Here is a 12461-nt window from a genome sequence, read left to right on the forward strand (position 1 = left end):
GACGGAGCCCCTGGACTGCCAGGTTCCCCACCAGGGAGGAGGAGCAGGAGGAGAAATCCGTCTCCTGGGGCCTGAGCGTGGCCCGGGGGACCGGCCATCGTCCCAGGATGCCGCTGCCCGAGCCCAGCGAGCAGGAGGGCGAGAGTGTGAAGGCTGGCCAGGAGCCGTCCCCAGAGTCCCCTGAGCCAGGGACAGATGTGATCCCTGCAGCCCCCATGAAGCCCGAAGAGTTCTCCAAGCTGGTCCTGCTGGAAGCCTCCACAGAGAACGTGGATGAGGTGGACTCCCAGACCAAAGAAGGGCACTGCATCATCACCCTGGAGGTGTGTGACCCTGACACACTGGCCAGGACCCCCCCGATCCTGCCGGGGGAGGAGCAAGCAGGGACAGTCCAGCCACCCCCCCGGGTCCCTGAGCATAAACGCAGCCAGCCAGACACGGGTGAGTTCAAGGCCTGCTGCCCCTGGCCCAGCCACCTTTGTGGCCATGCATGCTCAGACATAGGCCCTGTGGACCCCCTTTCCAGGGGGGTGGCCTTGGAGTCCCATCCCTCCTCTGAGCTAAGCATCCTCGTCTCTCATCATGACTCTGTCTCAGGCTGGTGTGACCATCTCAGGATGTCATCCTTGTGCATCCCCCGTCGCTCCCATCCGTCCCCTTGGTCTCAAGCCTTGCTCTGCACCAGCTAACCTGCCCCCCCTTGCCCTCAGCAGCCCCCACACCCCTGGAGTTCCTGAGGACCCCTTTTGGGGGCCGCCTCCTGGTGCTCGAGCACTTCCTGTACAAGCAGGAGAAGGCTGTGGGCGACAAGGTCTACTGGAAGTGCCGTGAGCACATCGAGCTGGGCTGCCGGGGCCGTGCCGTCACCCGGGGCCCACGGGCCACCGTGATGCGGGGCCACTGCCACCCGCCCGACGAGGAGGGCCTGGAAGCCCGGCGCAGGAGACAGAAGCTGCCCGCCCCAGCCCTGCCTGAAGGCCTGGGGGCTCCGGAGGGCCCTGGAGGCCGAGTGGAGGAGCCACTGGAGGGGGCGGGCCCGTGGCTGTGCCCTGAGGAGCCGGAGCCCGCCCCTGGCGTGGTGCTGAGCAAGCCGGCCACGGAGGAGGACGAGGGCCTACGCGCCCTGTCGCTGCTGAGCTTGCCCCCCAAGAAGCGCCCGACACTGGGGATCGGTGAGTGCCTCCCCGCCGGGCTCCACGCTGAGGCAAGCAGGAGCCTGCAGGCCCTTCCCTGTGCCCGTAGGGAAATGTGAGGGTTCCCTCTTGGCTTTCTAATGTGCTCAAAGTCAAGATGATTGAAAAATATAAACATGTCCCCCAAATCGTTAAGCCCATGGGATACAACTAGTGCTCCAGAGCCAGGGGTCCCAGGGCCTTCTGGAACTTTCTGATGCAGCAAGATCTGGCGTGAGGCCAGCAACCTGAGTTTCAACAGGCCCAGGTAGTGCTGGAAACCCAGGAGTTTAGGGAAGGTTGGCCGAGGGGGGAGTGTTCAAGTCACAGCCCACCTCATGGAGCTGGGTGACTTCAGAACAGGTGCTGAGTTTCTGGAGTTTCAGGAGCTCCCTCAGGCTGGGGGAGAGCTCAGGAGCGGGCGGATGGGCATGTGATGGGCGGGGTCTCGGCACGGGTCTGGTGTGTGCTGGGCTGAGCCCCCGGCGCCCGAAGTCCGCTGTGCGCCCTTCACGACCAGTAAGTTCGAGGTGGGCTCAATCCCAAGCGTTGGCTCCCTCCTGACCCAGGTTCAAGGATGGACGGATTTAGGGCAGCTGCTGTGCTGGTACCGAGGGCCGGCAGGGGCAAGGCGGGGCAGGGAAGACTCATTTTTTCCTGTGTGTCTTTTGCCACCATTTGTTTTTCATGGCACGTGTATGTGTTATTCAAAAATTAGATAAAAGTTGCAAATAAACCCTAAAAAAACCTTGGCCATGAGTGACTGAGTGCATAGGCTGTGAAGTCAAAGCTAACTCCGTCCTTCTTGGGTGCGTGACCTTGGATGTGACTCTCCTTCCCGGGTGCATGACCTTGGATGTGACTGTCCTTCCTGGGTACGTGATCTTGGGTGTGACATGTAACCACCGAGAGCCGTGGCTGCCCCACTGACCTCCAGAAGAACCACAACTCCTCCCGGGTCAGTGGGTGGGGGGTCAGTGGGAGTGTGCCCGGGGCCCATGCAAGTCCGATATGGGTCAGCACAGAGGAGAAGGAGCTTGGCACCTTGCACCTCCTCGGCCGGCATGACTGCCCAGCCCCCTCCTCCAGGACAACCCCCCGCCCTGGAGTTCCTGAGGACGTGCTACGGGGGCCGCTTCCTGGTGCACCAGTCCTTCCTCTACAAGCGAGAGAAGGCCGTGGGGGACAAGGTGTACTGGACGTGCCGGGACCACGCTCTGCACGGCTGCCGCAGCCGGGCCATCACCCAGGGCCAGCGGGTGACGGTGATGCGCGGCCACTGCCACCAGCCGGACGTGGAGGGCCTGAAGGCCCGGCGGCAGCAGGAGAAGGCCATGGCAACGCTGCAGGCCCGGCCGGGTGGGCCTGGGGGCCAAGTGGACGAGCTGCTCTCCCGCAGCGGGCCCAGGCCCCTGACTCTCAGCAGAGCCCGGCCTAGAAAGCGCACCAAGGTCCTGGCCCAGCCCCCAGCCCTGCGAGGCTCCCCCGCTGGGGACCAGGAGGATGACCTGGGTGAGTCTTTCCCACCCGGCCCGGAGCTGGGCCCCCCCCTCCAGTCGTGCTTCCCCAGTCCAGGGAAGTAGGAGGGGATCCCAAGACCCTGAACTCCCCCCCACACCCCGTCCTGCCGTCTTTCCCCAGGAGGCCCCGAGTTCCTGAGGACCCCTCTGGGGGGCAGCTTCCTGGTGTACGAGTCCTTCCTGTACCGGCGGGAGAAGGCGGCCATGGACAAGGTGTACTGGACGTGCCGGGACCAGACCCGCATGGGCTGCCGCAGCCGCGCCATCACCCAGGGCCGGCGGGTGACGGTGATGCGCGGCCACTGCCACCCGCCCGACCTGGGGGGCCTGGAGGCCCTGCGGCAGCGGGAGCAGCACCCTGGTGGGGCCCAGCGGGGAAGCCCAGGTAGGACAGACTGCCACCAGTGGGCACAGGGGACAGGCAAGCGACCCAGACAGCCAGCCTTTCCCTCTGACCCTTCTCCCCCACCCCGCCACTGCCGCCGTGTCCCCCAGCAAGCACCCTCTTGTCCTTGTGGGAACCCTCTGGAAGTAGTTAGAGCCATCTCCTACCCTTCCTGGGCCTGCCCAGTCCAGCGCCGAAATCTCTGCAGCACCTGATAAACCCCAGCCCCCTCCTCTTCCTCCGCCGCCTCCTGCTTTTTTCTTATGAATTTGCAAGATTTACAGAGAAGCTAATACACAAGCAGCTTGTGCCATGGCTGACACGTGCCTGTACCCAGCACATCCTACACCAGGCGGCTTAGGCGTGAGAGGTGACATTCCTTCTCCTCCTGTGGTTCTCCAGAAATGTCATGGTCCCTACGGGACCCACGGCAAGTGTCAGAGCCCTGCTTTTTTCATCTTTGTCTGCCTGGTGTTTTGTCTCTGTGGTCGGAATCCCCCTCATCCTCTTGCTAAGAAGAGCGCTGAGGCCCAGTCTGGGCCCCCCACCCGCCTCCGGTCCGTGTCCTTCAGGGGCCCCCAGGCCTCTGGTTTTCTGAGTAAGTGGGGCTGTCTTCAGAGTCTCCTTGGCCCCGGGGCGCCTGGGCAGCTCAGTCGCTTGAGCATCAGACTTCCACTCAGGTCATGATCTCCGGGTTCGTGAGTTCGAGCCCCGCATGGGTCTCTGTGCTGACAGCTCAGAGCCTGGAGCCTGCTTGGGATTCTGTGTGTCCCTCTCTCTGCTCCTCCCCTTTTCATGCTCTGTTTCTCTCTCTCTCAAAAATAAATAATAAACATTTTTTTAAAAAGTCTTGTTAAAAAGAAAAAGTCTTCGGCCCCAAAGTTCCCTCAAACTTGAGAGCTTTTTCTTTTCTTTTCTTTTCTTTGCTTTGCTTTGCTTTGCTTTGCATTTTATTTCTTTTGAGAGAGAGAGTGAGCAGGAGAGGTGCAAGAGAGAGTAAGCCATCCAGGTGTCCCTGATTTTGTTTCCTTCTGATTCTCATTTTTTATTCCATTTCCATGTGACTGGGGACAGGGGAAGAAGTTACAAGGCACAAGGCAGTCCCCTCCCCGCCCTCACCCCTGACTCCCCGCAGATGGCCAGCCGCTCACAGGGTGTCTGGTCCGTGCAGTCAGCTGGTTTGTAGTCTCTGGGCCCGCTGCCCGCTGGCCCGCCCTCTCAGTGCCCCTGCGGTGCGTGTCACCGGGAGGGCGCCCAGTCCTTCCGAGGCTGTTCTCTCCGCCCTCCTCCCCCGGGCAGCTGCTCTGTGTTGGCCTCGTCCTGCGTCCTGCGTCCTCAGGCGTGCGGTGGCCGGGCAGGGGGCGGCTCCAGCCTGGGCTCCGGTCTTCCCAGGGGCCCCGCGCCTGAGCCCCTCTTTCTCTTGCTGGGTTGAGCCCCTCGTCTTGCTGCAGAGTCCCTCCTGGTCCCTCCCCGAGCCACAGCGGGAGGGATGGGGGCCGGTGGAGCTCCTGGTTGAAGGCCTTTTCTGCGGCTGTCTGGCCCCGGCTGGGCCGGCCACGGCTCTCGGAGGGCTGGTCCCGCGCCTCGGATGCGTCTTTGCTGCTGGTTAGGGGTCGCGGCTCCATCCCTGGGGTACCTGGCTGTGCTGAGGGCCTCGGGGGCCAGAAGCTCAGTTCCCTCTCAGAGTGACTCTGTCCTGCTCTTCCGTGACTTCTGCTCCCTGCCTGTTTCCCTGCGTTGTGCCTGTTGGTCGGATGTCTGTCGTCCAGGTCTGTCTGCCTGGACCCTCCCCTCCATTTTGTCCCCTAGTCTTTCCTGTTAATGGCTGCATTTCTGCTGTCATATCTGGACCTCTCTTCTGGAGCCCTTCGGGAGGAGGCCTCTGTCTCCTGCCTCTGGCGACGGCCTTGTTTTCCCCGAGCGCCTTTTCTCGGTGTGCCTGCTTCGGTCTCTTCCTTCCGGGGAAACCTGCTCTCGAATGTCTGGAGACCTGTGCCCAGCTGCTGATGGTCAAGGGCAAGGCTGAGAAGCTCTGGATGCGGCGCCGAGGGGGGGCCTGTGGTCAGGCGTCTGCGGCCCTGCATGGCGACTCTGGCCCGAGGGCCCCGGTCTTGCCTCTGTGGCTGCAGGCCTGCCAGTGCCCACAGCCGGGGCACCCACTGGACAGGGTTCTGGGAGATGGCGGGGCGCACGGGCGGGGAGTGCCAGCCTGCAGGACAGACCACCGCCACCTCCCGCCCGGGTGCGCTCCCCACATGACTGACCCCATCCAGTTCCCCTCGAGGGACCCCCCCCCCCAGCCCACCTTGGGCTTGGCCCCTGTGCTCTCCGGTCCTCAGAGGCTTCCCCTCCAGCCTCTGTGACCGCACGCCCGGGCTCCCCACCTCTAACGCTCCGGGCGCAGCTCTGCTCTGCGGCCCCCTCTGCTCCCGGCCTGGAGTACTGTGGCTTTGTCACTTCAGAGCCCGTTGTCATGCCGTGTCATATACCCCATTCCAGTGCTTGCCGCTGTCTCCAGGACGCACCCCCCCCAACGGCTTCTGCAGCCACCACAGACTCTGCAGTCTGTCTCCAGCTCCACTGTGGTCCCCGTGCGGCTGAGGAAGTTCTCAGGGTGGAAGGCACAGCCCCCCTCTGGGTCCTCACCCTCCACACGCCAAGACATGGTCTCTGTCCGCTAGTCCTTGCTTCCTCCCACCGCCCTCAGGTCACATCCCCACCCAGCTTGGGGAGGGGATGCTCTTCGCCCCCACAGCCCACCCACTGCACACAGCTTCACCCCGACTCCCGTCTCACCCCCGAGCCACTTGTCCCCACAGGGCCTGTGCCTGTCCCTTCCACTCGGCAAGGACCACACTGCCGTGTGCACCCCCTCGCCTGGCCACGGGAACCGAGGATAAATAGTGGCCGCCTTCCTGCAGGCACCTGAGGTGGGGAGACAGATTTCTGCCTTCAGGGCCTCCCGTGTCTCCTGCCTCCTTTCACTCCGCGGCTCACTCAGGAACGGAGCTCCTGGGACTAGGCTGGGGTGGGGGTGGGGGGGCCTCCTGCTGGGCTCCAGGGCCTGCTCCGCTCCCTGGGGGGGTCTCCCTCCAGGAGCCCTGCTGCTCCGGCCTTGGGAACAGGGGCCCCCATCACCTCACTGCTGGACCCAGGACCTGGCTCCAGGCTCTCCCTCCCCCCATCTCTCCCGTCTCTCCCCAGGAGGCCCCGAGTTCCTGCGGACCCCTCTGGGGGGCAGCTTCCTGGTGTACGAGTCCTTCCTGTACCGGCGGGAGAAGGCGACCGGGGACAAGGTGTACTGGACGTGCCGGGACCAGGCCCGCATGGGCTGCCGCAGCCGCGCCATCACCCAGGGCCAGCGGGTGACGGTGATGCGCGGCCACTGCCACCCGCCCGACCTGGGGGGCCTGGAGGCCCTGCGGCAGCGGGAGCAGCTCCCCGGCCCGGCCCAGCGGGAAAGCTCAGGTGCGGGTGCGGGGGTGCGAGGGGGTGAAGGGGGTGGCCTCGGGTCCCAGGCGTGCAGGCCAGAGCGCGTCCCTGGGATATTGGGTCCACCGCCCATGCCAGGTGGGGCCTGGCCACCAAGCCCGGTAGTCTGTCTGCTCGTGGCGTGAGCTCCCTGCAGGCCGGGCTGTGTCTGGGCTCGCCGCTCACAGCCGGGGCTACTCTGGGGCTGGCTGCTGGCCGGAGCACCCACTCAGACTGCCAGAGCGAGGGGGTGTTGGGGGGACCAGCCCACGCACCCCAGTCGAAGGGTCTCTGAGTAAGAGGTTGGTGTCGGCGCAGTATCTATAAGAAGACAGACAACGTGAATGGTGGTAAAGCCACACTTTACTAAGATAGCCAGTGTCTTATATACCATAGGTGATTACATTTTTCTTTAATGATTACCTAGTTTATGGTCCTTGAAAAAGTAAGACATGTTCTGGGAAGGATCATTTTTTATCACAGAAGAGAGAACAGCCGTGAGAACAGAAGTCAAAAAAAAACCAAACAGGAATGAGGGAGTCTGTCTCTCAAAGAATCTTCTTTCCTTCAAGGCCCTTCAGCAGTTATGTCTGGGCAAGACGCTTATTACCCAAGAAGTTAATTTTAGACAGAGGATTGTGTTTGCCCCAACAGCAGGCGATGAGCCGGGAACAGAAATAACGTAAGGGAAAGCTGGTGTCTCTCACTGACTCAAGTTGATTCAAAACTTAAAAGTCTATGCCTTTTTGCTTTTGCAAAGTAACAAGAAAATCATAGGTTAAACAGAAGCCACGTGTGCAGCCCAGGAGGCCAAATGTTGTTTCACAGTCTTTCCACTTGTTCCTCCACTTCCCAAATAGTTCTCCTGCGCCCCGGCTGTGCGGGAGGCTTTTTGGCCTGCTGGGCCCCAACAGGGCGAGGCTCTGCTTCCAGCTACCGACTCCCATTTATGGGGGAGGTGACGCCCACCCCCGTTCTGCGGGACACTCCATCTCCCCTCCCCGGGTGTCTGTTTCCCACCTCCTCTTTCACTCCGCCCGCCGCCCCCACTTCCGGTCTCTCTGGCCACGCAAACCCCAGCGTGGCATGACTTTTCAATTCAGGGCCTTAAAAGCCTCCAGAGAGAGTTGGTTGGTTATCCGCTGGCCAAGGGAGGGTGCACAGAGAGCCAGGAGGCTCCTGGTGCAGGGCCCAGACCAGCCTCCGCCCTGGGGTGCCCGCCAGCAAGTGTGGAGTCCAAGCGGGGTGGGGAGAGGCCTGCAGGAAGGCTCGGGGTTTGGGCGGCGGCAGGGCCAGCCTCCCCCGGGAGCAGCAAAGCCCTCGGACGGAGCCGCCCGTGCTCGAGGGTGTCCGGCCGGCGCCTTGGGCCCGCAGCCTGAGCTTCCGTCCACGGGCCCCACAGCACGGGCAGGTGTGGAGGCAGAGAGCAGAGGGGGTCGTGCGGCATGATTGCAGGGGGACGGGCTGGCGGGACACAGGGACAGCCTCTGTCCCTGGCCCACGTGCTCTCTGCCCTGCGTCCGAGGCACCCCGTTCATTCTGTCCCGTTCCTCCCAGGGCCCCTGCAGCCTCTGGAGTTCCTGCGGACCTCGCTGGGCGGCCGCTTCCTGGTGTACGAGTCCTTCCTGTACCGGAAGGAGAAGGCGGCCGGGGACAAGGTGTACTGGATGTGCCGGGACCAGGGCCGCATGGGCTGCCGCAGCCGCGCCATCAGCCAGGGCCAGCTGGTGACGGTGATGCGGAGCCACTGCCACCCGCCTGACCTGGCGGGCCTGGAGGCCCTGCGGCAGCGGGAGCGGCTCCCCGTCGCGCCCCAGCAGGAGGACCCAGGTGGGGACGGGGCTGGGGGTCAGAGGTGGGAGTAGGACAGAGGCGCGGGCATTGCGTCTCCACCAGCCCAAGGCTCAGACGTCCGAGGGCACAGGCGCCATCTGGACCTTCATGCCTGGCCTTCCTGCCTTTCCAGAATCTTCTACCTCTCCTGTCCACTGGCTCCTTTTCCTGAACCGGAAAACACCCTGGCATCTGTCCCATCCTCAAAGACCGCTCCTCTTCTCATTCATCCTCTCTCCTTTCTTTTATTCTAGAAGCTCTTCCTGGTTATGGGGCAGTCTCCTTTTTTTTTTTTTTTGATGGTTTTTATTTATTTTTGAGAGACAGAGTCTGAGAAGGGGAGGGTCAGAGAGAGAGGGAGACACAGAATCTGAAGCAGGCTCCAGACTCTGAGCTAGCTGTCAGCACAGAGCCCGACATGAGGCTCAGACCCACGAACCGTGAGATCATGACCTGAGCCGAAGCCAGACGCTCAACCGACTGAGCCACCCAGGCGCCCCTGGGGCAGTCTCTTTTGAAAGTCTGATGAAAAACTAGAGATTTCTCCAGAAGAATGTAGTAATGTCTGTGTGCATGCACACACGCACACATGTACATACAGGTGCCCACACACACATATACACGCACACACATGTACATACACGTGCCCGCACACACATACGCGCGCCCGCACACACATATACACGCACACACACGTACATACACACGCGCGCACACACATATTCACGCGCACACATGTACATACACGTGCCTGCACACACATACACACGCACACACACACACACTCATAAGGCTTTGCTGATAATTAATTTTACTGAACTGAAGATGGGTTCCCTTCACATAAACAGGATGTAAAACCAGTCTTTAGGAGGCATTTTTGTGGTTTATGTCAATTCACGCAGATAGTAAGGGCCACGGGATGCCTGGGTGGCTCAGTCAGGTAAACGTCCGGCTCTTGATTTCGGCTCATGGTTCGTGGGCTTGGGCCCCAAGTCCAGTTTGGGCTCTGTGATGACAGCGCGGAGCCCGCTTGGGGTTCTCCCTCTCTCCCTCTTTCTCCCTCTTTCCCCCGTTCCCCCCCTCCCTCTCTCTCTTCCCCTCCTCCACTCACACTCACTTGCTCTCTCCCTCTCAAAATAAATAAACTTAAAATGATAAGGGCCACAATTTATAAAATACAGAAATGAATCCAAGTTGTGTAAATCGACCTGAAGAAATTTGATTTCTGTTCAAAAAGACAAAAACAAAAGGAGATTTCTGCGAGAAAGCCACCGGTGCGTGTGCGTGAGAAGTAGAAGTCAGGGCCGTCTCTGGTGCGGTAGGGGCGCCTCAGGTTTTTCTGTAAGTTTTCATTTATTTAATTTGAGAGAGAGCATGGGGGGCGGGGGGTGCAGAGAGAGAGGGAAGGAGAGAATCCCACGCAGGCTCCATGCTGCCAGCGCGGAGCGGGACACGGGGCTCAATCCCACGATCCCTGAGCTCATGACCTGAGCCGAAACCAAGAGTCGGCCGCTCAAACGACTGAGCGCCCAGGCGGAGGGCACCGCGCCTCTGATCCCTCGTTCCGTCCCCATCTGCTTGAGGGCGGGGCTGACCGCCGACCCTCAGGGTCGCGAAAAGCCCCCTTCACCAGGCGCAGGGAGTTTGGGGCCTTAGGAAACCAGAATCCCCAGCGACCGCCCGAGTCAGGGTCGTTCCAGCCGGATTTCTGTATCCTCGAAGCCGTCAGGTCATCGCCACAGAGTGTGGGCCTGTGGCCCTAGCCGCTTCAACCAGAGAGGAGTCCCTAATTCACGTTTTCCGTTTTCTTCCCCCAGAAAACATGACACTTCCGCCAGAAGCGCAGCTGTGCGTCCAGACCGGTCCTCCGGAAACCCAGCAGGTGGGCGGGTAACGGGGTCGCTGTCTGACTTTGCGCCGCAAATCGCCCCCAACACGGCGGCTCCCAGCCCCAGACAGTCACCGTGGCCCTCAGCTTCTGTGGGCAAGCTTTCAGGAGTGTTGGGCTCGGGGTTCTGGCTCAAGGGCCCTCGTGAGGTTGGAGAAGAGAGGTCAGCGGGGGCCACAGTCACCCCAGGGCTTGCGGGGGCTGCCGGCCTCGGCCCCACCCTGTGCAGACCCCTCCTCGGAGCTGCTAAGTGTCCTCAAGCATGGCAGCTCTCTCCCACGACGGGTGCCCCACGGAGGGGAGTGATGGGACAGAGGCCACCAGCAACAGGTTGATAGTTTCCCAAGCCCACGTGGAGCCCTCGCCGGGACACACGAGTCCCAGCCCTGAAACAAGACCCCAGGATTCTACAAGGACTGATTTCCCACCCAGTGTGTCATTTGTTCACGGCGCGATGAAGCCAGGGGCCAGGAGCACAGAGAAGGTCGGGACACTCATAAATGACCAGTGATCAGAGGGATCCAAGGAAAGTGGAAAGTAGCCCTAAATGAACAAAACGGAGGCACAGCCCAAAGGCGGGCCCGCGGCAGAGCCTGAGTGACAGGAGTCTGCAGCTGTAAATACGCAGATTAAGAAAGAAGATCTCGAATCATTAACTTAAACCTCCAGGTGAAGGCCCTGCAAAAACACGGAGGAGGCGATCCTCAAGCTGGAGGGAGAGGGTAGGGAATGGAAATTCATGACATAGAGAAAAGTCAGTTCTTTGAAAGGATCAACAAAACTGATGAGCCTTTAGCTCCATCACCCCCAGAATTGGGTTTTAAAGATAGGGGAGGCTCAGGGCCACCCCGCTGACTCAGAGGAGCGTGGGACGCTGCTTCTCGGGCTTGTGAGTTCGAGCCCCATGTTGTCTGTGGACCTTATTTTTAAAAAAGTCTTGGGGCGCTGGGGCGGCTCAGTCGGGTGAGCATCCGACTTCAACTCAGGTCATGATCTCACGGTTTGTGGGTTCGAGCCTGCTTTAGATTCTGTGACTCCTTCTCTTTCTGCCCCTCCCCGTTTACAGTCTGTCTGTCTGTCTCTCAAAAATAAGTATTAAAAAAGTAAAATCTTTAAAAATAAAATAAAGATAGGGAAGATTCAAATTACTAAAATCAAGAATGAAAGGACACTACAGCCTACCCCACAGATAAAAACCGCACCCACACGCACACACACGCACACACACACACACACACACACACACACAGGAATTGTAAGGGAATGGTACGCCTGGGGGGCTCAGTCGGTTAAGTGTCCGACTGCGGCTCAGGTCACGATCTCACAGTTCGTGGGTTTGAGCCCCACATCAGGCTCTGTGCTGAACACTTGCTCAGAGCCTGGAGCTGCTTCAGATTCTGTGTCTCCTCCTCTCTCTGCCCCTCTCCACTCATGCTCTTACTTTATCTCTTAAAAATAAATAAATGTAAAAAAATTTTGAAAAATAACTTTTAGAAAAAGAATTGTAAGGGAAGGCTCTGAGGCATTCCTAGAAAGGCAAGTACCAAGTCTGACCCATGAAGAAATATGAAAATCCGAAGACCTGTAACAGGCAAAGAGACTGAATTAGTAGTTTTCAAACTTCCCATCAAGAAAAGTGCAGCCTGCACAAATGTACAGCCAATTAATCTCTGACAAAGCAGGAAAGAGTATCCAATGGAAAAAAGACAGCCTCTTTAGCAGGTGGTGCTGGGAGAACTGGACAGCAACATGCAGAAGAATGAAACTAGACCACTTTCTTACACCGTACACAAAAATAAACTCAAAATGGCTGAAAGACCTGACTGTGAGACAGGAAAATATCAAAACCCTAGAGGAGAAAGTAGGAAACAACCTCCTTGACCTCAACTGCAGCAATTTCCTCCTTGACACATCCCCAAAGGCAAGGGAAATGAAAGCAAAACTGAACTCTTGGGACCTCATCAAGATAAAAAGCTCCTACACTGCAGAGGAAACAAGAAAACCAATAGGCAACTGACAGAATGGGAAAAGATAGTTGCAAATGACATATCAGATAAAGGGCTAGTATCCAAAATCTACAAGGAACTCACCAAACTCCACACCCACAAAACAAATAACCCAGTGAAGAAATGGGCAGAAGACCTGAACAGACACTTCTCCAAAGAGGACCTCCAGATGGCCAACAGGCACAT

General features: G+C 59.5%; 1 protein-coding gene across 7 annotated transcripts in view; it reads left to right on the plus strand.

The window, feature by feature from the left end:
• The window catches only part of FLYWCH1 (FLYWCH-type zinc finger 1), a 35810-nt gene that overhangs the window by 21239 nt on the left and 2110 nt on the right, over positions 1 to 12461 (plus strand). For 4 of the 7 annotated variants that reach the window (XM_029946647.1, XM_029946645.1, XM_029946646.1 and 1 more), the window contains 7 exons: positions 1 to 441; positions 711 to 1172; positions 2262 to 2684; positions 2814 to 3077; positions 6282 to 6545; positions 8106 to 8378; positions 10199 to 10263. In XM_029946647.1, the coding sequence (XP_029802507.1) occupies positions 108 to 441; positions 711 to 1172; positions 2262 to 2684; positions 2814 to 3077; positions 6282 to 6545; positions 8106 to 8378; positions 10199 to 10263 (2085 nt within the window). In that variant the 5' untranslated portion in view covers positions 1 to 107. Of the gene's footprint in view, positions 442 to 710; positions 1173 to 2261; positions 2685 to 2813; positions 3078 to 6281; positions 6546 to 7120; positions 7231 to 8105; positions 8379 to 10198; positions 10264 to 12461 lie in introns of those variants that run through there. The other 3 variants (XR_003911653.1, XM_029946643.1, XM_029946644.1) reach the window with 3 other exon arrangements.

This window comes from Suricata suricatta, chromosome 8 (assembly GCF_006229205.1).
Source record: "Suricata suricatta isolate VVHF042 chromosome 8, meerkat_22Aug2017_6uvM2_HiC, whole genome shotgun sequence".
In the NCBI taxonomy this organism is placed as follows: domain Eukaryota; kingdom Metazoa; phylum Chordata; class Mammalia; order Carnivora; family Herpestidae; genus Suricata; species Suricata suricatta.